Genomic DNA, 20,942 nt, shown 5'->3' on the forward strand with positions numbered 1-20,942 from the left:
GAGCTGAAGGCCGAGGCTGATAACACCGGGACCAGAAGTCCTCGTGCTCAGGCCCCCAGGAGGCTCTGGAGACGAGAATGACACGTACCAAGACACTTGATTATTTCGGGATATTACAAAAACGTCATGCAATAACGGTTTACTAGTCTACTCATTTTGCTGCATCATATTACACAATATGTTGATCCACACAGTACTACGTACATCCGTTTAATTATACTGCGAAAGTCTGCAGTAAAGAAAGAAAAGGAAGCCCTTTCGTACGTATATGCCTTCCAGCGGCAAAGTACCCCTTATACCAAGAGAGAATTCATTCTCTCTTGCCTTATACGGAGTACCTACAGTAGTTCAGAACCCTGTTTCCCTTTTAACAGCTTTTAATTGCTGTAAATACAAAATCCTATAAAATATGTATAAATCACTTAACCAGAAGTTTTCCCAATCGTCTTTATCACAGCAAGACACACAATCAAAAGCAGGCGCGGATCCAGACCAGTTTCCACCGTTTTACGGAAATCGATCAGATTTTCATATCAAATATATCAAATAAATTAGCCTTGATGAAATCATCCGCCAATTTGCAAGGCTTCATCCGAGGAAAATGGAACTGGCCAATATCCTGTCTGAAGACTCAGAAACTCAGGAAAGAGGAGCTTAGGGAGTTAAAATTTCCTTAACGAGCGCCCGGCGAAGGCCCAAACTTCTCGGCTTCATAGAACGCGCCTAGAAGCTTGCACCTCGGTCCTTGTTTAAGAAATCGGTCAGTAGTCATTCTAGATCCGCGCCTGAAAAGATAACAGCCCTTTTAGGTCCTTTCAGAGACCGCAATGACAGATTTCCCTACCCATTCACATACTTCGACTCGTGAAATCACTATACCCTTTCATATACCTGAAGCCTGAAAAGGTATCCTTTCGGGGGGGAACCTCCCCGTATTTCCTGATACTACCCCTTATTTAGGCAAATATCAATTTTCCCATTTTACGTAAAAATGGCTTTCTGAAGTAGACTACCATAAGAGAGAGGCGTTTATTCTCATAACTGTAACAAGCTCAACAAAACTAATATGTTTTCGGCGCAAATGTAAAGAGAATTTAAAAGTAATGGAATATCCCCTCCATCAACTGATACGATTAGAGATCATGTTATCGCTCTTTCAAATCTCACTAGCGAAATCAGAATCCTCGCTCAGGGTTATTGTGTTACCATCGTAGGTCTATCCTTACTTCGAACCTGGCATTGACAAGATACAATACGCAAACCCTTGTTAATCAAGCAAGAAACTGAATAAATTGAATGATTTTGCTCCTTTATGCTACATCCTAGTATTTCAGAGTAATTCTCATAGGGGGCGTCTATACGACGGGGGGCGTTTATTAAAGAAGGGCGTCTAATACAAATTTTACATTGTAGAGGGGGGCGTTCATTAGATAAGAGGCGTTTATTTGAGAGTAGGCGTCTATTAGATCATCGTCATAATTTTAATATTTACACTTAGATACAACAAATATTTACAACAAGCGACTCTACCGTCGGTGCAAACGTTTTAAGCATAGATTCTTAACTGCTGAAAGACAAAAACATACAACGGAACATAACAGGTCTGCTTTCTTGGTTGTTGCTGATTCAATACTTTTTATAGAAACAAAGCGTTTTCATTCACGTGGCCAGCATCTATGCTAATTTATTGGAACGAAAGAAAGTTCTTACACACATAAGAAACGAGTTCAACTCCACAGGCTAGGTTGGCCGCCGTTTGATTGTTTTGGAACACCAATATGGCCGCTGTGACGTCATGTGAAAACGCTCTATTAATGCAACTAAAACGTTTTTTTAGCAATAAAATACAAAAGTTGTTTCTCTCTGGCCTACGTGCAACAGTGACCTGCATGCAGGTGACCTATTTTTCGCGCCTTTTCAGTCAGTTTTAATCAATGGCGCGAATGAAACTAGTTTAAACCAAGCGAAGAAAAAGGCTCTTTAACTCTCTGGCCTCGTAGGTAACAGTATTTTTTCCAGGGTGCATCTTTTCTTCCTCTAAGGGCTGTTCAACAACTGCTGCTACATTCTTGCCGTAAACTGCAAAGTAAACAGAAAATTAACTTTAATTATAATCGTCAAGAATGCAGTGTACACGGGGTTTTACTATATGGTACGAGTAAAAAGCTCGTCTATAAAAGGTTCAAGAAAGGGAAACTTTCACTCAAGTGGCAGTAATCATCAAAATAATGTTGATAATCTTAATTCTCTCTTTAATAATATCCGGAATTGACTAATTAAATTAAATTTTCTTCGGCGCTAAATCAAGCCTCGGAGAAGCTCTCCTATAACTTGCATGGTCGGAATACACATAGCTAGGAGATAAAAACGGGAGATGGGAGGAAAGTGAGTGTATTGAAGCCCGAAGGATTGCTTGTCCTTGCCTGTAAGTAAGCTCTACATTTGAGAATCGCGGGTAGCAAAGGGCCACACGTTAGTCACAAGCAAAGCTAGCCTGCGCTGATTCAGGCGTTCAGATAGTGGAGAGTGTCGCGTAATAGAAAATAGAGAAAAAAAGGACGCAGAAAGGGAGAGATCGCCTACTCTTCCTACCCCAACCCACATCGTTTTTTATTTTTCCCCTGCTCACTTCTCTTTGCTCTATTCCGACTACCTGGACGCGTAGAATAGGCTACAAGCGAAGCAAAGCGCGAGGGCGGAAAAAAGACTGGAGAGGGAGCTTTCTTTCTTCTCTTGGCCATTATCTTTCGAGGCTCATTCGCATGTAACCTTCGACTCTCATGACTTTCAAATGGAGTACTTTAAAACCATATCCTTCACAGCGGCGGCAGCACATAGCTATATAGCCCATATATGGCAGTACCCCCCGGGCTGGAGCTCCTGATAAGCTCCTGCCCTGGGTCATTACCTTCACAGTGCTCCAAGAACTGAATGATGTCCTGTATGACACTATCTCGCAACATAATCATATGCTTAGCCTGAAAGAAAAACAGAAAACAAAGTTTTGTGTGGTTGTGTTGCAGACGATACTACACTGAATAAAATGAGACGGGCGATTTCTCTTAAAAAAAGAACAAATAAAAATGACAAAAAACAAATACAGTCAACTCCCTTTATAGCGGACATTATAGGGACCTTGAGTTAGTGTCCTCATTAGCGAGAGTCCGTAATAGCGGGAAATTATTTCAGTCAACCATCTGTAATTTATGTTTCGCCGGGATTTAGCTGCTGTCCGTATTATATCGGGGTGTCTGTTATAGCGGGAAGTCCGCAAGGCGAGAGTTGACTAATTGGCAACGATGTGCGATCTAATATTAAAGCACAAGGCGAAAGCTGCTGCCTTTTGTCGCGGCCAGAGATTGGCACGCGGCTGGATTCATCACAAACATCTTGCCTTGGAATTAGACTACGAGTAGTCCCCATTTTTCCTCAGGGATAGTAGAGCGAGCGAAACGCGAGCGCGCGTGAAAATCACCCCACGCGAGAAAGGCGTGGGGCAATTTTCACGCGCGTTGCTTTACGATGGCCACAGTAACGCTCTTCGAAAAGCGTTGCGTAACGACACTAAAAACGGCTGTGTAGCAGACTAAGCTTCAACTGATGGGGTCGTTCGATTGGCCCGTCACCTCATCCTCCCAAGCGAATGTGAGGGAGGAACGCGTGACGAAGCCTGAGCACTATGCGTCGGGAGGCTATTATTAGCCGTGAATAAAGACTCACAAGAGTTTTTGAAAATAATCATTTCAGTGCTCCTTACCATGTTCTCTAGCAGCGACAAAAAGCATCTTTTGGCGTAAAACCACGTATCTGTTCCAAGCTACAATGAAGAGAAGAAAAAGCAACGCAAACGAGTGAAATTAACCAGCAAAGGAGATTCTCCTATTAACTCGAACGCCACTCGCGTAGTCTTCAAGCATTCCCTGGAGACTGTCGCGGGTACGCGCGTGTCCCACGCACGCTAATGAGTTCTACCACACCTTGACTTGAGTGACTGACAAGGGATAAGGTAAGTTGGGCGGAAGCTAAGGTAATCGTTGCTTGTTCAAAGTTTGGCAAATGTACCATGTAACTGTAACAAAAGAATCCCACCTTTTTATTGTAGGGCTCCAAGCTCTTCATTATCCTGGATATTCCAAACTCGTAGTTTCCCTTGGCACAATATAAGGTTCTACAAATACAGAAGCAAAAAAAGCAGAGTAGTTTTAAATGGTAATCTCTTAAGCAATTTTATCAAACATTGCAAACTTGCTTTCTGGCACGCAGAGAAAGTTCGCCTTACTTTCAGAACCAATTGAAAGAAATGCGGAAACTGAATAAATTACATACATTGGCCACCGCATGAAAATTCAAAAGTTCTCGTCTACCCTTTTTTTGGCGGCGGGGAGGGGTGGGGAGGGGAAGAAATTAAACGAGCGCGCCAATTACCCAAACCCCTTTGCGCTGGCGGTTGAAAAGTCCCCCGTGGTTTTAATTACGATCTCTAAAGAGAAAATAGACAGTTTATGAGAGGACTTTCTGGCAAAGCCATATTGCTTATAATACGATGTCCTACTACAGAGAAAAAAAAATTTAAAAGCAGAGAAAAGATTGACCTGCAACATGTATAGCTTGCACAAAAACTGATCACATCACTAACCCGATAACAAGGTTCACTATACACAAATGGTAAATCTTTTTGTCCGGATCATCATACGCAACTTGTTCCTGAAAAAGACAACGTCACCCACAGAAAAATGAAATGAAATACAGTTCTTTCAGTGATCATTCATAAACTCACTCATCCTAAACACGAAAACCATGTCCTCACCTCTTCTTTTTCAATTTTTCGCATTAATTCCTCGGCCTGCAAAACAAAAGGAAAGAACAACAATATTACGTACATGAAAGAACTGATTTATCAACAATGATAACTTGGTAAAAAACAAACACCACGGTACAAACCTCTTCGTTAGCACTGGTCATGATGTAGGATACACAGAGATTGGCTAGCACTATGGCACTAACACTAAGGATCTGAAAAACATGACAACATGGACACAGCATTTCAGTAGAAGCATCTGATTCCAGATAATATGATCTAATAGCTGAATTTCACTCTTACGAAAATGTAATTCCCCCACCCCCAAGGGTATTTCGGATGGGGAAGTGCTGCCGACGCCTTCAAAACTTGACCACGTTTAAGACAAAAATCGTCAATATCGCAAACCTGTCGGTTTAAGACAAGAGACTTTTTTTCATACACCGCGAGCAGTTTCTTATTTTATAGATAGGGAGCATGCGCGAGGGGCCCTGAGGAAAGAAAGAAGACTGCTCACAGGCTATTTTTTTCTTGACTTCGATTAATTTCATTTTGCATACAGAATTAAGTATTTGACATCATGCATAGAATTAGGAAGCTTTTAAGAAATTGTTGGTACCACGCATCAATGGCCGCACACCGCCAACGCTCCAAACCTATTAAAGTATTTAATCCACTAGAAGACATATCTCTGTGAATTTTGATCGCTTTTATGTACCACTCGTGTAAAACACCTTCACCTATCTTGATTCCCGGTTATAAGTTCATGAAAACACGGCAAATGGTCTCCTTAGATGACGTCACAACAACGTTCGTACCCGCCACCCAAAAATGCTCGGGTAATGAGACAGAAAGCACCTCACTTCAAACAGCTGAGGAAGGCGGGGTTTTTGTAAATTAATATAATTTCTTTTCGCACAGGTATTAAGAGATTTCATTTACGATGAACATTTTTGGAGGTTAGTTGCACTTTAAGAAGAACTGCAGAAATACTTACATTATCATAATGCTTTTTTACGATTGGCTCATAAAAACCAACAGCTTCTTTGTATTTGTTTTCCTATTGAAAAAAATGAAGAAAACTTATTAAGCGGTCTGTTTCGTTGAGCTTGTCCAGATCATTGTTTGCAGTATAAGCGGCTATACTTACTTGCATGAATAATACGTGAGCAACGTTTAGCTTCCAGATTTCATGTTCATTGCAAAACTCGACAGACTTTCTAAATATCTGCAAAAAAAAGCAAGGATGTTTGAGTTTACAAAAAAACTTGCCTGCGATATTGTGCGATTATTTATAAGCTTGGAGATGATGTGAGTAGTGACTGAAGAGATACATGTAAAAGGTCTTATCGGTAGTTGAGGATCTTTTTTGGGGGGGGGGAAAAAAAAAACAAAACAAACCAAGCGACCAACTACAATTTCCAAATCAAAAAAGAGCACTTTTATCATTTACCTTTTCAACCTGTGCGTAATTATCAAGATCCCAGTATATTTTCGCTTGAGACATCAACACAGGGATGTACCTACAACAAAAATATCATAAAATCGTTTGTCTTAACTCTTGACTGATAACCTTGAAAATTCCGAGAAATACTTCTTCTTCAATCAAGATGGGGATGGGAGATCCTGGAGGAGGGCAGTAACTTTGAGTGATACAAAGAACAGGAAGAACGCGAAGAACAAGAGGAGAAGGTAGAGGAAAATGAAAGGTTGAAAAGAGAAAAGAGGGGGATGAGGGGAGAATGGAAACAGGGAGGGAGCAGTAGGGCTTGGATGAGGAGAAGAATTAAAAGTAGCTGGGGGAAGGTAAAGAGGTGGAGAGGGCGTAAGGTAGTCGTGGGTAAGGGCTAAGAGGGAAAGAAAATGGAGAAGACAAAGGACCAGCAAGAAGGAAAGCAAGAGGGGAGAGAGAAAAGTAAGAGTAGATTAGTGGAGGAGAAGGCATGAGGTAATAGAGGGGAAGGGATAGGAGGGAAACGAGATGGAGAAGAAACAGGACCCGCAAAAGGAACAGCAAGAAGGAAAGGAAGAAAGGGAGAGAAAATTAGGAGTAATAATATTGGTAGAGAAGAGTGAGTTAGATGAAAGGGAGGAGAGCAGCAGAAGAGGAAGAAAAGGAAGGAAGACAGCAGCGCCTCAATAAGCCAAGCGATGTTGTTGGTACCTTTCCAGAGCTTCATCGTATTCATTCACAGCTTTCTTAACAGTGTCGTCATCATGATTCTGTCTTGCTTCTTGAACCTTAAAGCACAGTACATTTTATTAAAAAAGGAATAATTCAAAAATGTTCATTAAATAATGACTGATGCTGCAAGCAACTTATTTATGCTTGTATCGCACAAGTCTACCATCCTCTGTTTGTGTTGCAGACTGCATGTATGGAAAGACTGGTTAGGTAATTGCAAATTAAGTTTTTCTACAATCGACATTTATTGCTCTTTTGAATACATCAATTTAAAATGAAACCCTCCAAAACATGATGTTATACATGCTTGCTTAGTAGCTTCATGAACATTAAGTTTGATTCACTCAAACCTAGGGGAATTAACCACATTTTTTTCTACTCCTCAGAAAAGCAAACACTACAATACTCTTCATATCCTCTTCTTCTACCTCCATAGTGAAAAGGCTTTCAAAACAATACACTTTGAATGCATAGGCTTCAGCTCTTAGCAGGAACCTTGATATTTATTCACTCCCCTCTTATTGTAACACTTGAGCAAAGGAGTTCTAGGTATACATATGTTACAGGTCAAATTTGATTTCAGGTTAATTTTTTTAACCTACGGTAGGTTGATTCTCAATTCCTTTGTTTCCTAGCCCTAATTAATGAATAATTAGGGACAGGAAACAAACGAAATTGAGAATCCATCTAGGTTAAATCAAAATTAACCAGAAATCAAAATTGACCTGTAACATATACAAAAATTCCTGTGGATTGATCTTTAAAAAACTGAACCAAACAGACCACTAACCTGTTTTGTTAGTTTCCTTAAGGTTTCTGTCTGTTTTGTGGCCATATCATCTAACTTTCGATAAGCCTATGAAATTATAATGAAATAAATCATTTGCAAATCAATGACTCTTTTAAAAATTGTGGATAAAACTTCTTTTATGGGTCAAACTAAGAACAACTGTGTCATAACCAGTCACAAAATGAAGACTCACATAAATAATCCAAATTAACATTATTGCGTACAGTTTAGTTACTATGTTTGCAAATTTTGTACAGTGAAACCTCTATTTAAAGCAGACCCCGGATTAAGGGGACACCCTCTTTTAAGCAGACACTAAGCTGGGTGCTGAAATTAACGTCTTATATTTTCCTTTATAACGAGCCCCTATTCAATGGACACCTCTATTAAGCAGACGCGGACACTAAAGTAAATTGTATTCAGCTAAATTCTATTGTTAAAAACCTTTATTAAGCGGATACTGGACTGAATTGACAATAGTAGTATTGGATTACTTCCTTGAAATACATACTGTAGTCCATCAATAAAGATCAATCAATACATTTAGCTGTCAATAAACTGTAGATTACGGCAGTGTTGTGATACAAACCTCCTCTGGTGATGTTTGCTGTGTTATCATGGCATCCAGAAAATCATACATGTACTGTACAAAAAAAGAATCAGAAATACTTGATCAGATTCACTAATAAATCAAGCAAGTAGACAAACCTGCTTGGTTGGTGTTTTTGTCGTGGTTCAATTTTACTTAGCCTATATTTAATATTTCCCTATGTTTTGAGGTATGGTAATGTAAATTGTATGATAACGAGTTTAAAACAATGGAAAATAAATTTTAAACCAAAGATAAAATTAAACCACAACATAGTCAAAGAAGGTGGATTAATGAAATAACAGTTACTCTTCCCTACGAACAGGTTTGTGCTCCTTTAATGTTGGCAAAAGCCCAGAAAATACATCTGGTAACTAACGCATTAACTTACATGAAGCATTTCCACAGGCGTTTTAATTTTTTTTTTTGACAATTTGGCAGCCTGCGAGCAATTCAAGCATGCTAGAGCAAGCACTTAGTGAATAAATCCGATGCAGTTTTTACTTTCATATACGCACTCAACAATCTCTAAAAAAAATAATAAAGGGTCTGTGAACAGGCGGCATTAACTAAGACAAGCAAGTAATAGCCCCAGGCAACATTAACTGACATATATATGTTATAGATTCTTGCAAAATCTACTATAGACAGAGTCGCAAGCTCCTTATACAGGTCAGGCAAGCAAAAATGTGAGAGCTGCCCTTTGTAAGGATAAGCTGGAATTCAAGTTTCTTTTTTTTTCAAGCCCTGGCTTGGGTAGACAAAAAAGAGGAGTTCACGTGAGTGCTTGTACTTTGTACGAAATCTCCAATATTAGAAGAAAATGTACTTGAACTGATAATGGCAGAAATCTTTTGAATGTCTTCAGGTATGATTGGGTCCCTTCATGGAAAATCTTTGATAAAAATCCCTTCCCTGTAACTTTTTTTTCCTTCCCTGTGTGTTGACAGGTTGACAATAGTTGGACTATGTTTGTTAATAGCCAGCTTGTTTGTCTTCTCTCAGTCACCGTCCCTAACCATGTCTAAGGAGTTCCTGTATGTTAGTTGGAGCAGCTAATAAAACATTTGCTACAAATTAAGACTGTTACATTTTGCAATATTGGATAAAATAACTTACTGGTGTGAGGAATTTATAAGTCAGGTGAGCATTCTCAGCCAACACATCTGCAGCCAGATCAAAATACTAGAAAATGAAGAGGAGTAATATTGAGACATGTAAATACACTAGTTTGACAGAGAAATCTACTGACCCCTGACTACTGGAAAACACTTTTGTTGCAACCTCTCAGTCTAATTCTGGACAAAAAATTAGCCGCAGGTACACACATCTTAGTTAATCACTGCTACTATCTAGCTATTTAAAAGAACACATCAGTTCAATTATGACACTTATGTATGTGACATATTTCACATTTTCATTTTATTTTGAAAGTTAAATTCTGATGTTAAAGGTGGTGATTGAGTAATTTGTTTCATTGCAGGCAATTTTGTTACTTGCATCTTACAGTACCTGGTATTTAACATATAGCAGCAGGAGATTTCCAAATGTTTCTACAAAACAAAAAGTGTCATAGATTTGAGTTAAATAAAACAGAACTGGAAGTGGGACATTTTATAGAGGAACAACCCAAGGTCTGTCTTGATTGCTGACAGTGAAGACAGCTATTGTATGCCACATGTATGCTCTTCTCTGCATAAAATATACAGCATCTGTCCCACAAAAGCTTAGATGGCTGGATTAAGAAGCACCATGCAATTACAGCTACATGACTTATCAGTGAGAATATTTCTAATTATACATACAACTGCAAATTATTTTGCTTATCAGTTTCCAGTTAGAACATTTTATAGTCCATAACAATAAAATTATGGTGCTAACACCTGTATTATGACATCTGGAAACAGTTACAATGACTTGGCTTAGTCTATGCATGTGACTGATTGGATGAGAATAAACAATAACAGTAAATAATACAGTTTTTGTTTTTACCTGGTGGGAATGGATTTTGTTGTAACAAGAACTGAAGCTTTTCAAATCCCTTCAAAGCGAAAAAAGACATTCTTAGTTAAAAAATAATATTATCATGGGAAAACTGAAGCCAGGAAGGAAGAATTAAATGACAGCGCAGAAGAGAGACTTCTAATCAGATATATACTGCACCTGTGTTGGATTAGCCTCCATGTTCATAAGAGCTTGGTTGTGTAAAGTGACTGGGTCAAGCTCCTGTAATTTTTCACCAAGTTAAAATCATTTGTTAGTTATACATGTTTTTAGGTTGTGTATTGTTGTTTGCAGACATGCACATCTTTCTCAAAATTTGCAAAGTACGGATTTGTGTTAATTATAATTATTATGATGTTAAAAACAATATAACCGGTGCTAAAAGAAATCCATGCACAGAGCTTCAAGGTGTGACTATTTTGGTACACATACAGTGAGAAAAAAATAAAACTAATGATTAGTATTATTAATATTAGTATTATTAATATTAGGGCTAAGCTACCTCTTCAGTTCTTGGAGGCATATCCGTCAGTGCTTCTTGTGCTGAATCAACTAAAATTCAAAAGCACAATCAGTTACTGATGAAATTTTATAAAAAATTAGACAAGACTAATACTTAGTTCAGTCTATAAAAAATGACAAACAAAGCAATATATATAAACACCCTTGCAAAAGTTTGAAAATCAATCAAGCATGCATTCAACCACAACTGACAACAGCTTACAATTTTTGAGCTGGTATTCAATCCCTGCCTTGAGGTTAAAAGCTTCAATTAAAGCTGTTTCATGTAAAACCTATAAAAGGAAGTAAATCAATAATATGAACCAAATAAAAATGTATTTTAATGTAACAGAGGGTGATTTAATTTTGACTCTTAAACAATGATCTAAATAATAAGACAGCAACTGAAGTGAAAAGGGCTCAGGAGTAGCATAAAACACATGTTTCACTCCTTTCAAATTTTTTTTCAAATAACCTAAAATTATGATTTAACTACGAGAATAAACCATAGCCCACATCTATGAACTGAAAACTGGTACTTGTTTAAGAATTGACAAGTGTTTAGAACTTAATTAACTACTCTGCCACATGCTGGTTAGGAACTTAGTCAGTAAACTTGAGACAGGTCAAGACAAGAACTATAAAGTTAATATATACTAATAATTATTAATCTTTTTATTTCTTAGCCAGCCAAAGGTAAAACTAACCTTGGTGTTTCCAACACTTCTGACTTCAATACCTTCTGTTGTCATGCCAACACTGAGTTCTAGAATAATAAGAAATAGTGCATCATTTGTTACAATGAAACAAGCTGTTCTTCTGCAAGCCACTTTGCAACACAGTTATTAAGAACAAGAGTTTCAACATTCACAGTTTGCTTGGAGCAACTTGTAATTTCATATTCTTAATAGACAGAGAGATCAGAGGTCCTATAGGCAGTGGTAGACCACTGATAACCAGCTTTTAATATTTAAACCACTGTTACATGTATGTTACAAAGTACCTCTAAGAGAATATTGATAGACAAATAATTACCCCCTTTTTGCAGGATACCCTTCAGTTACTATCATGATTCTAATTATCAATTTAATATTTACTAACCTGGATGCTCTCTGATTCCTCTTTCAATAATGTCAGCAATGTGTTTAAGGGCAGGTGCATACTGTTTTAGGCTGTAGAAACACAATGCTATGTTGTATGATAGATCTGGAAAAAAAAAACAATGGATGATAAATCACACCTAAGAGGGTGTGAAGAAGAAGATTAAAGATAACATACAGTGGAACCTCTCCTTTGGGACACCTCTATTCAAGGTCTCCATTCAGGGGACACAAAATTTGGTCCCAGAAAAATGCCCACATAATCTATGTATTTTATTTCCTCTTTTGACGGGACACTTCTGTTCAGGGGAAAGGGACAATTTTTCTAGGTCCCGAAACCTGGGTTTGACCTCCTTGCAGGGGACACCATAGCATGCAAAAAGTGACTGATCACAAGAGGAATCAATATCTTTAAGTATCCCTTATGGAGCTTTCACATACTGAACTATCTGACTTAAATCGATGTACTGCACTTGCATGAATTCAACATATGTTGCAGAGAAAAGCTGAAGATTATTTTTTATGTTGTCTTTGTTGGTTGATTAATAACAAACCCCAGCCCAACCTCCATTCAGGAGACACTTCTATTCACGGGAAACTTGCCTCAGTCTCGAGGGTGTCTCCTAAATAGAAGTTCCACTGTAAATGGAAACTAGATAATGGGAGGATAAGTCAGTCTTGGTAATAAATCTCAAAAGCGACATCTACAGGCTGCACAGTTACTATACTCTCTGACAAGTTTTAAAACATAGTTACCTGGTTGATATCCAAGAATGTTCATAGCCGTCTGGAATTTTTGACAAGCCTCAGCATATCTACCCTCCTATTAAAAACAAATTTTGATGTGATTTTTTTATCACTATTGTAAACAGTATTCATTCTTTAAGACCTGCTACACATACTGTACACCTGTAGATGTAACTGACAACCATACAACAGCGAGAGAACACAATGAAAGATTAAAGACAAATAGATCCGTCAGCCATCATTGTATAGACACAATTTAGGAGAACTCAGGTTGGAAAAATGTGACTGACACAAGGGGCACTTTAAGGAAACTTGAAGGGAGCCCAGTGCTCTGAACCTGTAAAATCTAGGGTGCCCAGCATATGATTTGAATAAAAAAAGTTGGATTTTCTAGTCACCCAAGAGCAAAAGTTGGGCATCAGGGGACATCAGGCTCTGCTAGGGCATAGCCCTGGGTGATTCTTTTTTCTTATATAAATTGAACATAAAATGGTTGGTGCGTTACCTGGGGGGACAAAAAACAAATTCTGCATGATGAAAACAAGATTATTTTGAGCTACCCACCTGTAATATATTCTTATTTGCAATAAAAAGTATTTTTTAAGTCTAAGAGGTGGCTCATATATATAACATCTATGGGGGGACATGCTCCAGGATAAGTCTCACTATTACAGTTTGTGGCAACAGTGTCTAGATTTCACTAATTATCACACATATTTTTCACAGCTGATAGTTGTGTTATTTCTTACCTTGTATAGAAGACAGCCCAGATTGATTTCTGTGTCTGCATCATCAGCAGGACATTGTTCTACCATACTCTAAATTTGCAACACAGAGAATATACTGTCACTGTAATGATGCAGTGTCATTATAGTTTAATAATGTCTATAAACGTCTTTTATGCTAAATTCGTAGTTCATTTTACTTATGGAAGAGACAGCTATTTATGCAAAATGCTTTTAATGCTAGAAATAAATTTACATTCCTTCTTTTTTTGTATAATAACAAGTAACAACAAGAAACCATATATATGTCTCAGGTCAAATTTTATTTCAGGTTATTTTGATTTAACCTAGGTTGATTCTCAATTCCCTGTGTCTCCTCCTCCTAGGAGACAAAGGAAATTATTGAGAATAAACCTAAGTTAAATTAAAATTAACCTGAAATTAAATTTGACCTGAGAAGAATCTGTTAAATTCCCCATGTATTACTTTCTAATTTTCAAAACAACCTTTATTTTCAAAGCGAACAAGAGTGTCATCAGCATATTTTATACTCGCATAAAGCACACTTTTCCAACCAATCAGAGAGTGCATTACATGTACATCTGAACTTTGTCATTCTATAAATTAAACCCTGGCTTTGAACTCTTGTGAGGTAAGGGACCACCTACAATGACAAAAAACAAAGTATGTAAATGTATTAGTCATAGAAACACTCACCTTAGCTCCTTGTAAATCCTCCTCTCCATATTTTATAGCAGCTTGAAGTTTCAGCACCTGGTGAGTAAAGAAGCCATAATACCATTGTAATGTTTATGAAATATTCTAGACAAGTTAATCTAAAACTTAACCTAACTGAACAAAATAGAAGTTCCAAGAACTTCAGGAAGTGTCCTTAAGAAACTTGAAAGTCAGAAAGTACCTCCTCCTGCTTGTGGGTCCTCTACCTCTAAACCAACATAAAGTGTGTAGCTCCGCCCATATAAGGGGTTTGCTCTATGACCCCACCTCCCCTGTGGAAATTCCAATTTTCCTTCATACATTTTTTTTTTCTCTTTCTCTCTCTCTCTCTCTTTGAGACCTCCCTCTTGGAATTTCCCATCCCTCCTGTGGGGGAGAAGGGTTGTTTTCTGGACTTAAACAACACAATAAATTACAATCACACAACCGACAAGTCGAAATGAGATAATACTTCTAAGGTATAGTGCAGGCCTCACCTTGGAATGGTAGGTAGGATTTTCAATCTGAAATGTTGCTTTCATGGCTTCTGGATACATGAAGGCTTTATACAAGGACTGTAAAGAAAATAAAATGACATTGCATTACAACAGTACTGTAGTAAAAGGACCTTTGTCTAAAAGTGGAACTTCTTAACAAGGCAAGTAGTATAGTTTTATAGGAAAATAACACCTCTTGGTGACTTGAAAAATGCTCTTAAGTTCACACAAAAAAGACCAGGTCTGATAGTATACCAGTACAGTCCAAGGCAAGTATGGTTTACAATAAAAACACTGACATCAAAATAATTTTTAGACAAGTTGTAAATTAATAAAAAAAGATCCCAAGGCTGTGCTCTAAGGAAAATTTCAGGGAGCCCTTCGGGCTCCCAAGCATTTTAGTTAAGGCGCCCAGACCTCAAAGTTGGTCGCCCGAATAAAAATTTCAGGGAGCCCGTCGGGCTCCCCAGCATTCCAGCTGGGGTGCCCAGGCCTCTCAAGTTACATTAGTCGCCCGAGTACATCTGATGAGGAAGTATTTTTTTACGCACACGAATCTTACTGGCCTGCTGATCACCAAACTCGGTAATTTTAGTTTTTGGGTTCGACAAAAACCCGCACGTTGTCTTATGAAACTCATAAAAGTTTTCGTGCCATTCACATTTAAAACCAGAAACGTGAGCAATGCCGCCGAATTGCTTAGGTCGTAAAGAGGGAAAAGTAAAAAATTTCAGCACGCTTACATAAACTTCATGAAGATCTTTGGGTCAAGGAAAACTGTGCTTTTTACCAGTAATACTAAACTTGAAAATAAATTTTCAAAAGGTGAATCAATGCGGCATGAAATATAATGTGACGGAGTTTTATACGCGGCAGATTGAACTCAAGTTCCCGTGAAAAATTCTGTGAAACAGTGAAACCACCGCGGCCCCAAACCTATTGTTTTAACAAAAAATAAGTCATCTTTAATTTTCTTTTCTGTATTATCAGTGAATCTTTTAGGATAATTGAGCTTTTCGTGGATACGGTCAAAGCGTAAACCAGCCCTTCTTTCCGTTAAATTTATCCTATATATGCATGCATGCGCATTTAGTTTTCAATACGTAAAATGCCAAGACAACGTGGAACTTCCCTGTTTCCAAAACAACAATAAAAACGATCAGAACGATCATATCTTTTCTTTTTATATTTCGTTATCTTGTGTAAAGGGAAGAAAACAATCAAAAGTTATGTTTTAGCCAAGCAGACACAGCAGCCAAAAACCGTAAAAACATTACATTATTTGCATACTGCTCAATACATAGCCTGCGTAGCAAGCGTTTCTGTACGGTTTAGGAGAAAAGAACGAGGAACGAGAGTCAAAGACCGCGAGAAAAGTGGTGCAAGTAAAAGAGCGGGGAGGGGGTGGGGAAGAAAGGAATGAAACGCTTGCAGACAAAACCCGGGATTTTGAAAACCACCCACTTGGTCTGTCACGCCTGAGTTCACGAACCGACATTTGATGCTATCATCAACTGTCATAATTGACCAATAAAATGTTTGGCCTTCCGTGGAGCGGAAATGAACTTTAGAGGACGCGTTTGTGAAACTAAAATAATTTTTGTGTGTGTGTGTTTTGGAACGCTTGGACGGCGTTAATGGTGAAATCTCGATGAATCCGAACGATCAATGCAGGCTTTGTACATTTGTCTTCTTAACCCGTCTATAAGGAAGTTAAATAAAATGCTCTTGCATTGGATGGAAAATCTTGCCGACCAGAATAAACAATAACCACAGAAAATTAATATGCGTGTCACGTACCAAACATGACCTCTCAGTATGAAACAAACCTTTGATCAACACATGTCAACATTGTTCGACTAGCCCAGCCAATCAGGCGCTGCGTTCGCTGGCGAACGCAGGTTTTCAAAATCGAGGGGTTTGTCTGCAAGCGTTTCCTTCCTTCCCCCCCCCTCCCCCCTCTTTCACTTTTTGGTTCTCGTTTCATTTCTCGCGCGGTCAAAACCGAAAGTCCCCTTCCTCGGTATTTCTTTGCTCCGAAACCAAACGGAAACGCTTGCTACACAGGCTACTCAATACAGCAACTTCCGTTTTATACAAAAATAAATTACTCCGCGTCACCAGCCGCGCTCTACGTCTGTCAGAAAAGTATTGACAATTTCTCCTAAAAACTGTTCCTAATGAACCATTCTATCTCAAACAAAAAATTTTAAAACTATTTTAAGAAGCGGTACAAATCGAAACCCGTGCCACTTGTCACGTTCAAAGTGATGGATTATGTTACATGTGAAATCATGCAGAACAACCTTTGAACATTGACGCGCGCCCGTTTCTTTCGTACAACATTCGTAAAAACATTTTCTGTAGGGTTTAGTAAACTCCGACTCAACAAGTCAACACTAGTATGTTAAATTTTTCTGCCCACTTAACTGAACACTACACCAGAAGCAAGAGTGCCCGGCCAGGCGACCGGGAACTTTTTTTCAGTCGCCCAAAGCTAATTGTTAGTCCCCTCAGGCGACCGGGCGCCGTTAGAGCACAGCCTTGGATCCCTCAAGAACTTGCACAGGCAAGATCTTTCAGAACTTGACTGCAATATCTGATATCCAGGAATTAAATCATTTTACAACTCAAAACTGAGATAAATATTTTTATTTAAGTGCATTGACTTATCTTTCTCCACCATTCAATAACCACAAAAGTTTTTGTGTGTGTATATGGGTGTGTCTGTGCAGGTGTATAAAAACCTTACAATCATGAGCAAAAAAAGATTCACCATAAAAACCTTCCTTGTCTCACAAACCTGAGCATAAGCTAGCTTGTACTCATCTACTTCAGGATGAATCTGTGTGAGCTGGCCATAACTATAATTGTGAGATAATAAAAAGACAGACATAGAAAATTGAGGATCAACCGAGGTTGAAAAATTTTAACATGAATTTAATTTTGACCTTCAACATGCATATATTAAGCTAGGTTTTAACCAGACAGTCAAAGGCCAAATTTTTGGAGAAATGAGGCAAATTAAGTTAGATCTTGGTTTTAGAACGGCTACCTTAAGAGCTGATAAAGATTTGGGATTTTGGTACAGTTAGTAAGAAATCTTTCACCCAAGAGAGTTCAATTTTTCATGAGGGAAGACTTGCCCCCCCGAACTACATAGAGAATTAGAGAATTCCTGACTAAAGTCCTGAGTTTATTATTATTATATTAGAGTCCCAGTAAGATGCATAAGACCAAGTAAAAATGCTTAGTGGAACTGCAGGTGGGCTATGCAGTGTTCATGTTGTAGGTATTTCTCAGTTTAAACCAGTCTTCTACTTACACTGGGGGGAAAGTGGGGGGGGGGGGGGGGGGGGCTTTCCTCTTCCACCTCCTGTATCCCTCCCACTCCCTCTTCTCCTAGGCTCCCATCCCTTGTCCTCCCCCACCAAGATACCAAGATTAGAGCCCTAGCAAACAGCTAATCCTAATACGTGGAATACTGGTCTTAACTTTGAAGTTATTATGCCTACAACATGTATACTTACCAGTCAGCAGCTGCATCAAAGCTTTGAACTTGAAAATAACAGTAGCCTAACAAGGACAGTGCTGCTCTTGACTGAGAGAAGAAAAGGTTATTGAAAATCAGTTTTATTTTGGTTATTTCTTGTTCCCAGGGTTCTCTCCTAGCCATCCATCTCTCACTCTCGTTCTTCACAGATGGGTGGGGGAGAACCCTGGAGAAAAGGTTCATACGGTTCTATCATTTCTTTGTGAAGGAGGTACTATAAACAATCTCAGTTACTATAAAGTACTGGAGTTAAAACTTTCAGTTGTTCATTGTAAAATGTATCAACTAGGTAACAGAGAAGTCTTCTTCCTAACTTTTTGCAAACTATGGTGATCCACACAAAACTATTTAAACTGTACTTTTCTGTTGACACTTCTATAAGTTATGATTCAAATAAAGTTGAAGTCCAATACTTGGCCACATTACCATCCATCACTTTACATTATGTTAACTTGCCTTAGGGTGATTCTCTAGCTCCTGCGAAAGGATTTGGATTGCTTCATGAAACTTTTGATTCTTTATCTACAATATAGTGGAGCAAAATAATTTTATGAATAGCTTTATAAAAACATTTACCCAATCTAAAATGGGAATTGAAGATGTACTAGGGTTGGAATTATTTTGCTGTCTAGTGTATAACAGGTTTACAGAATACAGGGAAACAAGATTTAAGAGTCCTACTGAGAAATTAACAATAAAGCAATACATTGTTTACCAACAACCAATCCACCCTCCTCACTAAGAAGGCATGATTCTCACAAGCCCTTTTTTGTTAGCTTCCTCTGGAAGTCAGGATTTAGACAGTCCATTTTTTCCCAAGTCAGATTCATTCATCTCTAACAAGTGAATTACATGTAATCAGAAATTTTGACAGCACCCAGATTCTTGGCTTGCAACCCGGTGACAAGGCGGCCATGTTGGTGGTGTGTTGGTGGTCAATACGGTAGAATTATTTCTTGAAGAATTTACAGAAAATAGGGTTTAGTTCCCAGAGGAGAGAAATGCTTTTTTTCTGACCACCAACACACCACCATGGCTGCCGTGACGTCACGTGCAAACCAGCAATAAGGAGAACTCAAAATTTTGTAGGAAGATGGCACTGTGTATATCTCAAGATAATGCATGGCAATTCAAACTCCCTACATTTTGAGCCAACAGGGTCCATCCATACCATTCATACCTTACAAAAAATGCCTTCCATATGGGAAATGCAGGGTTAAAATGAGATGTCCCAATGTAGCCTTCTTCCCCCGGTTAGGCGGGGAGGGGGATAACTGTATGTCAAACCACAAATACGGTCATACACTAAGACACAGGCTCTGAGAGCCAAAATACAGCACTATGACTGGATAAAAACCTACATTAACTAAGTAATGGCCGTTTGAAAGTCATTAGAAGATATCATCTGTAAAATACTTTAAGTTGAGCAGCTGTGAACCCAATTTTAACTCTCACAAATTTCACGTTGTTCCCGAGCAACCGATGTCAACAAAATATCAAAGCCCCGAATCAGATCTAAACATGGTAAGATCACACTCAAAAGCTTACCATTCCGTAAATTGTAGTCGTATATTCTCCTTCTTTGACTTGTGTAGTCGCCATCTCGATAACCAAGCGCGTAAAGGAACGAAGAAATTCACGAAAATTTTCAGAGAGACGACAGCAAAGGAAGAATGTTTCAGAGAGTTCCCCGGATTGTCAAATGATAAACTAGATCCCAGTACTCCGCGACAAAAAACTTGCGCCTGGCAAATATCGTTCTTTTCATTGACCCCGCGACAATGATTCTTTGTAATTGATCAGATTGTCACTTTCGTGCAAACATCGGACAGGGTATAATTTTAGACCCTAGGTAAGAAAAAGTTATAATTTTGCTGTGCTTTTTTATTTTAGGAAGCTTCTTTCACTGACAGAAGCAAGCAATGATTTGCTTAAGATAATCGGCCCCGTATTGAGTAGTCTTTTAGCGTTCATTATATTTCATTCTGGCATTTTAAAAATTTGAAGGCCAACTAAACATCTGCGTTAGCTTAGCTTGTAGCTAACATATATGGATTTACTTGCATCATGTTCATTCATAACTTGCCGATCTATTTAGTGGCCTTCAATTACAATCCTCTAATTAAATTCTGTAGGACGTGTCTTATGTAATTTCTGGTAGAATTTCCTTGTACAATCCTGAGTATCCTTTCATTTATTTGTTCAATGGTTGGTTAATTAATAATTTCATGATTTCCCAGTGGATATTCCAAAATATAAAGTACTGAAAATAACCTGTCTTAAAGTCGTAAAAATTATCTTCAATTATTTGTTTTTCTTCTTTGGGATTTTTAGGTTAAAAGGGTTTTTTTTGTAATCAGACGCGAAAGCCACACCTTTTGAATTATTTATCATTGACAAAAACTCTTTGTTGGAAAAGTAAATTAAAGTTTTCAGTTGGTATATTATTTCTTGAGTAAGCATTTGAGACATATAAATTCTTTTATTCTAAGAACTAGAAAGTTGATGCATTTTTATAAGTAAAAAAATCAGAGAGGGAAGTTGTGATGAAGACAAAAATTTTAAATTTTTCTTATACTTCAGTGGAGGAAGTAAGCATTTAAAATCCCTCAGGTCATATAATTTTATTATGTGTTTGTTTAAAATAGTGAGGTTGTTTATAAGGATTTAGATAGGATATCACTAACACGTTAAAGAAAGAGGTAGATAGAGTGCACACTGTACAGTTAAAAACTA

The 20,942-nt window shown here is 38.1% G+C and overlaps 1 protein-coding gene across 1 annotated transcript; it reads right to left on the reverse strand.

Moving 5' to 3' along the window:
- Window positions 1-1,462: 1,462 nt before the first annotated feature.
- LOC140940260 (intraflagellar transport protein 70A-like) lies at window positions 1,463-19,897 on the reverse strand. The gene is made up of 29 exons (XM_073389162.1): window positions 19,755-19,897; window positions 18,663-18,728; window positions 18,184-18,254; window positions 17,457-17,517; window positions 14,654-14,731; window positions 14,157-14,213; window positions 13,464-13,532; window positions 12,724-12,790; window positions 11,969-12,073; window positions 11,575-11,633; window positions 11,091-11,160; window positions 10,869-10,918; window positions 10,526-10,588; window positions 10,355-10,403; window positions 9,875-9,915; window positions 9,482-9,547; window positions 8,363-8,416; window positions 7,774-7,839; window positions 6,963-7,039; window positions 6,252-6,321; window positions 5,949-6,026; window positions 5,796-5,858; window positions 4,942-5,013; window positions 4,808-4,843; window positions 4,637-4,704; window positions 4,090-4,168; window positions 3,758-3,817; window positions 2,909-2,978; window positions 1,463-2,079 (listed from the first exon to the last, which is right to left on the reverse strand). The coding sequence occupies exons 1-29, from the start codon at window positions 19,806-19,808 to the stop codon at window positions 1,955-1,957; spliced, it is 1,944 nt and encodes a 647-aa protein (XP_073245263.1). The 5' UTR covers window positions 19,809-19,897; the 3' UTR covers window positions 1,463-1,954.
- Between the last annotated feature and the right edge of the window lie 1,045 nt (window positions 19,898-20,942).

The sequence above is a fragment of the Porites lutea genome, chromosome 6, assembly GCF_958299795.1.
Source record: "Porites lutea chromosome 6, jaPorLute2.1, whole genome shotgun sequence".
Classification (NCBI taxonomy): domain Eukaryota; kingdom Metazoa; phylum Cnidaria; class Anthozoa; order Scleractinia; family Poritidae; genus Porites; species Porites lutea.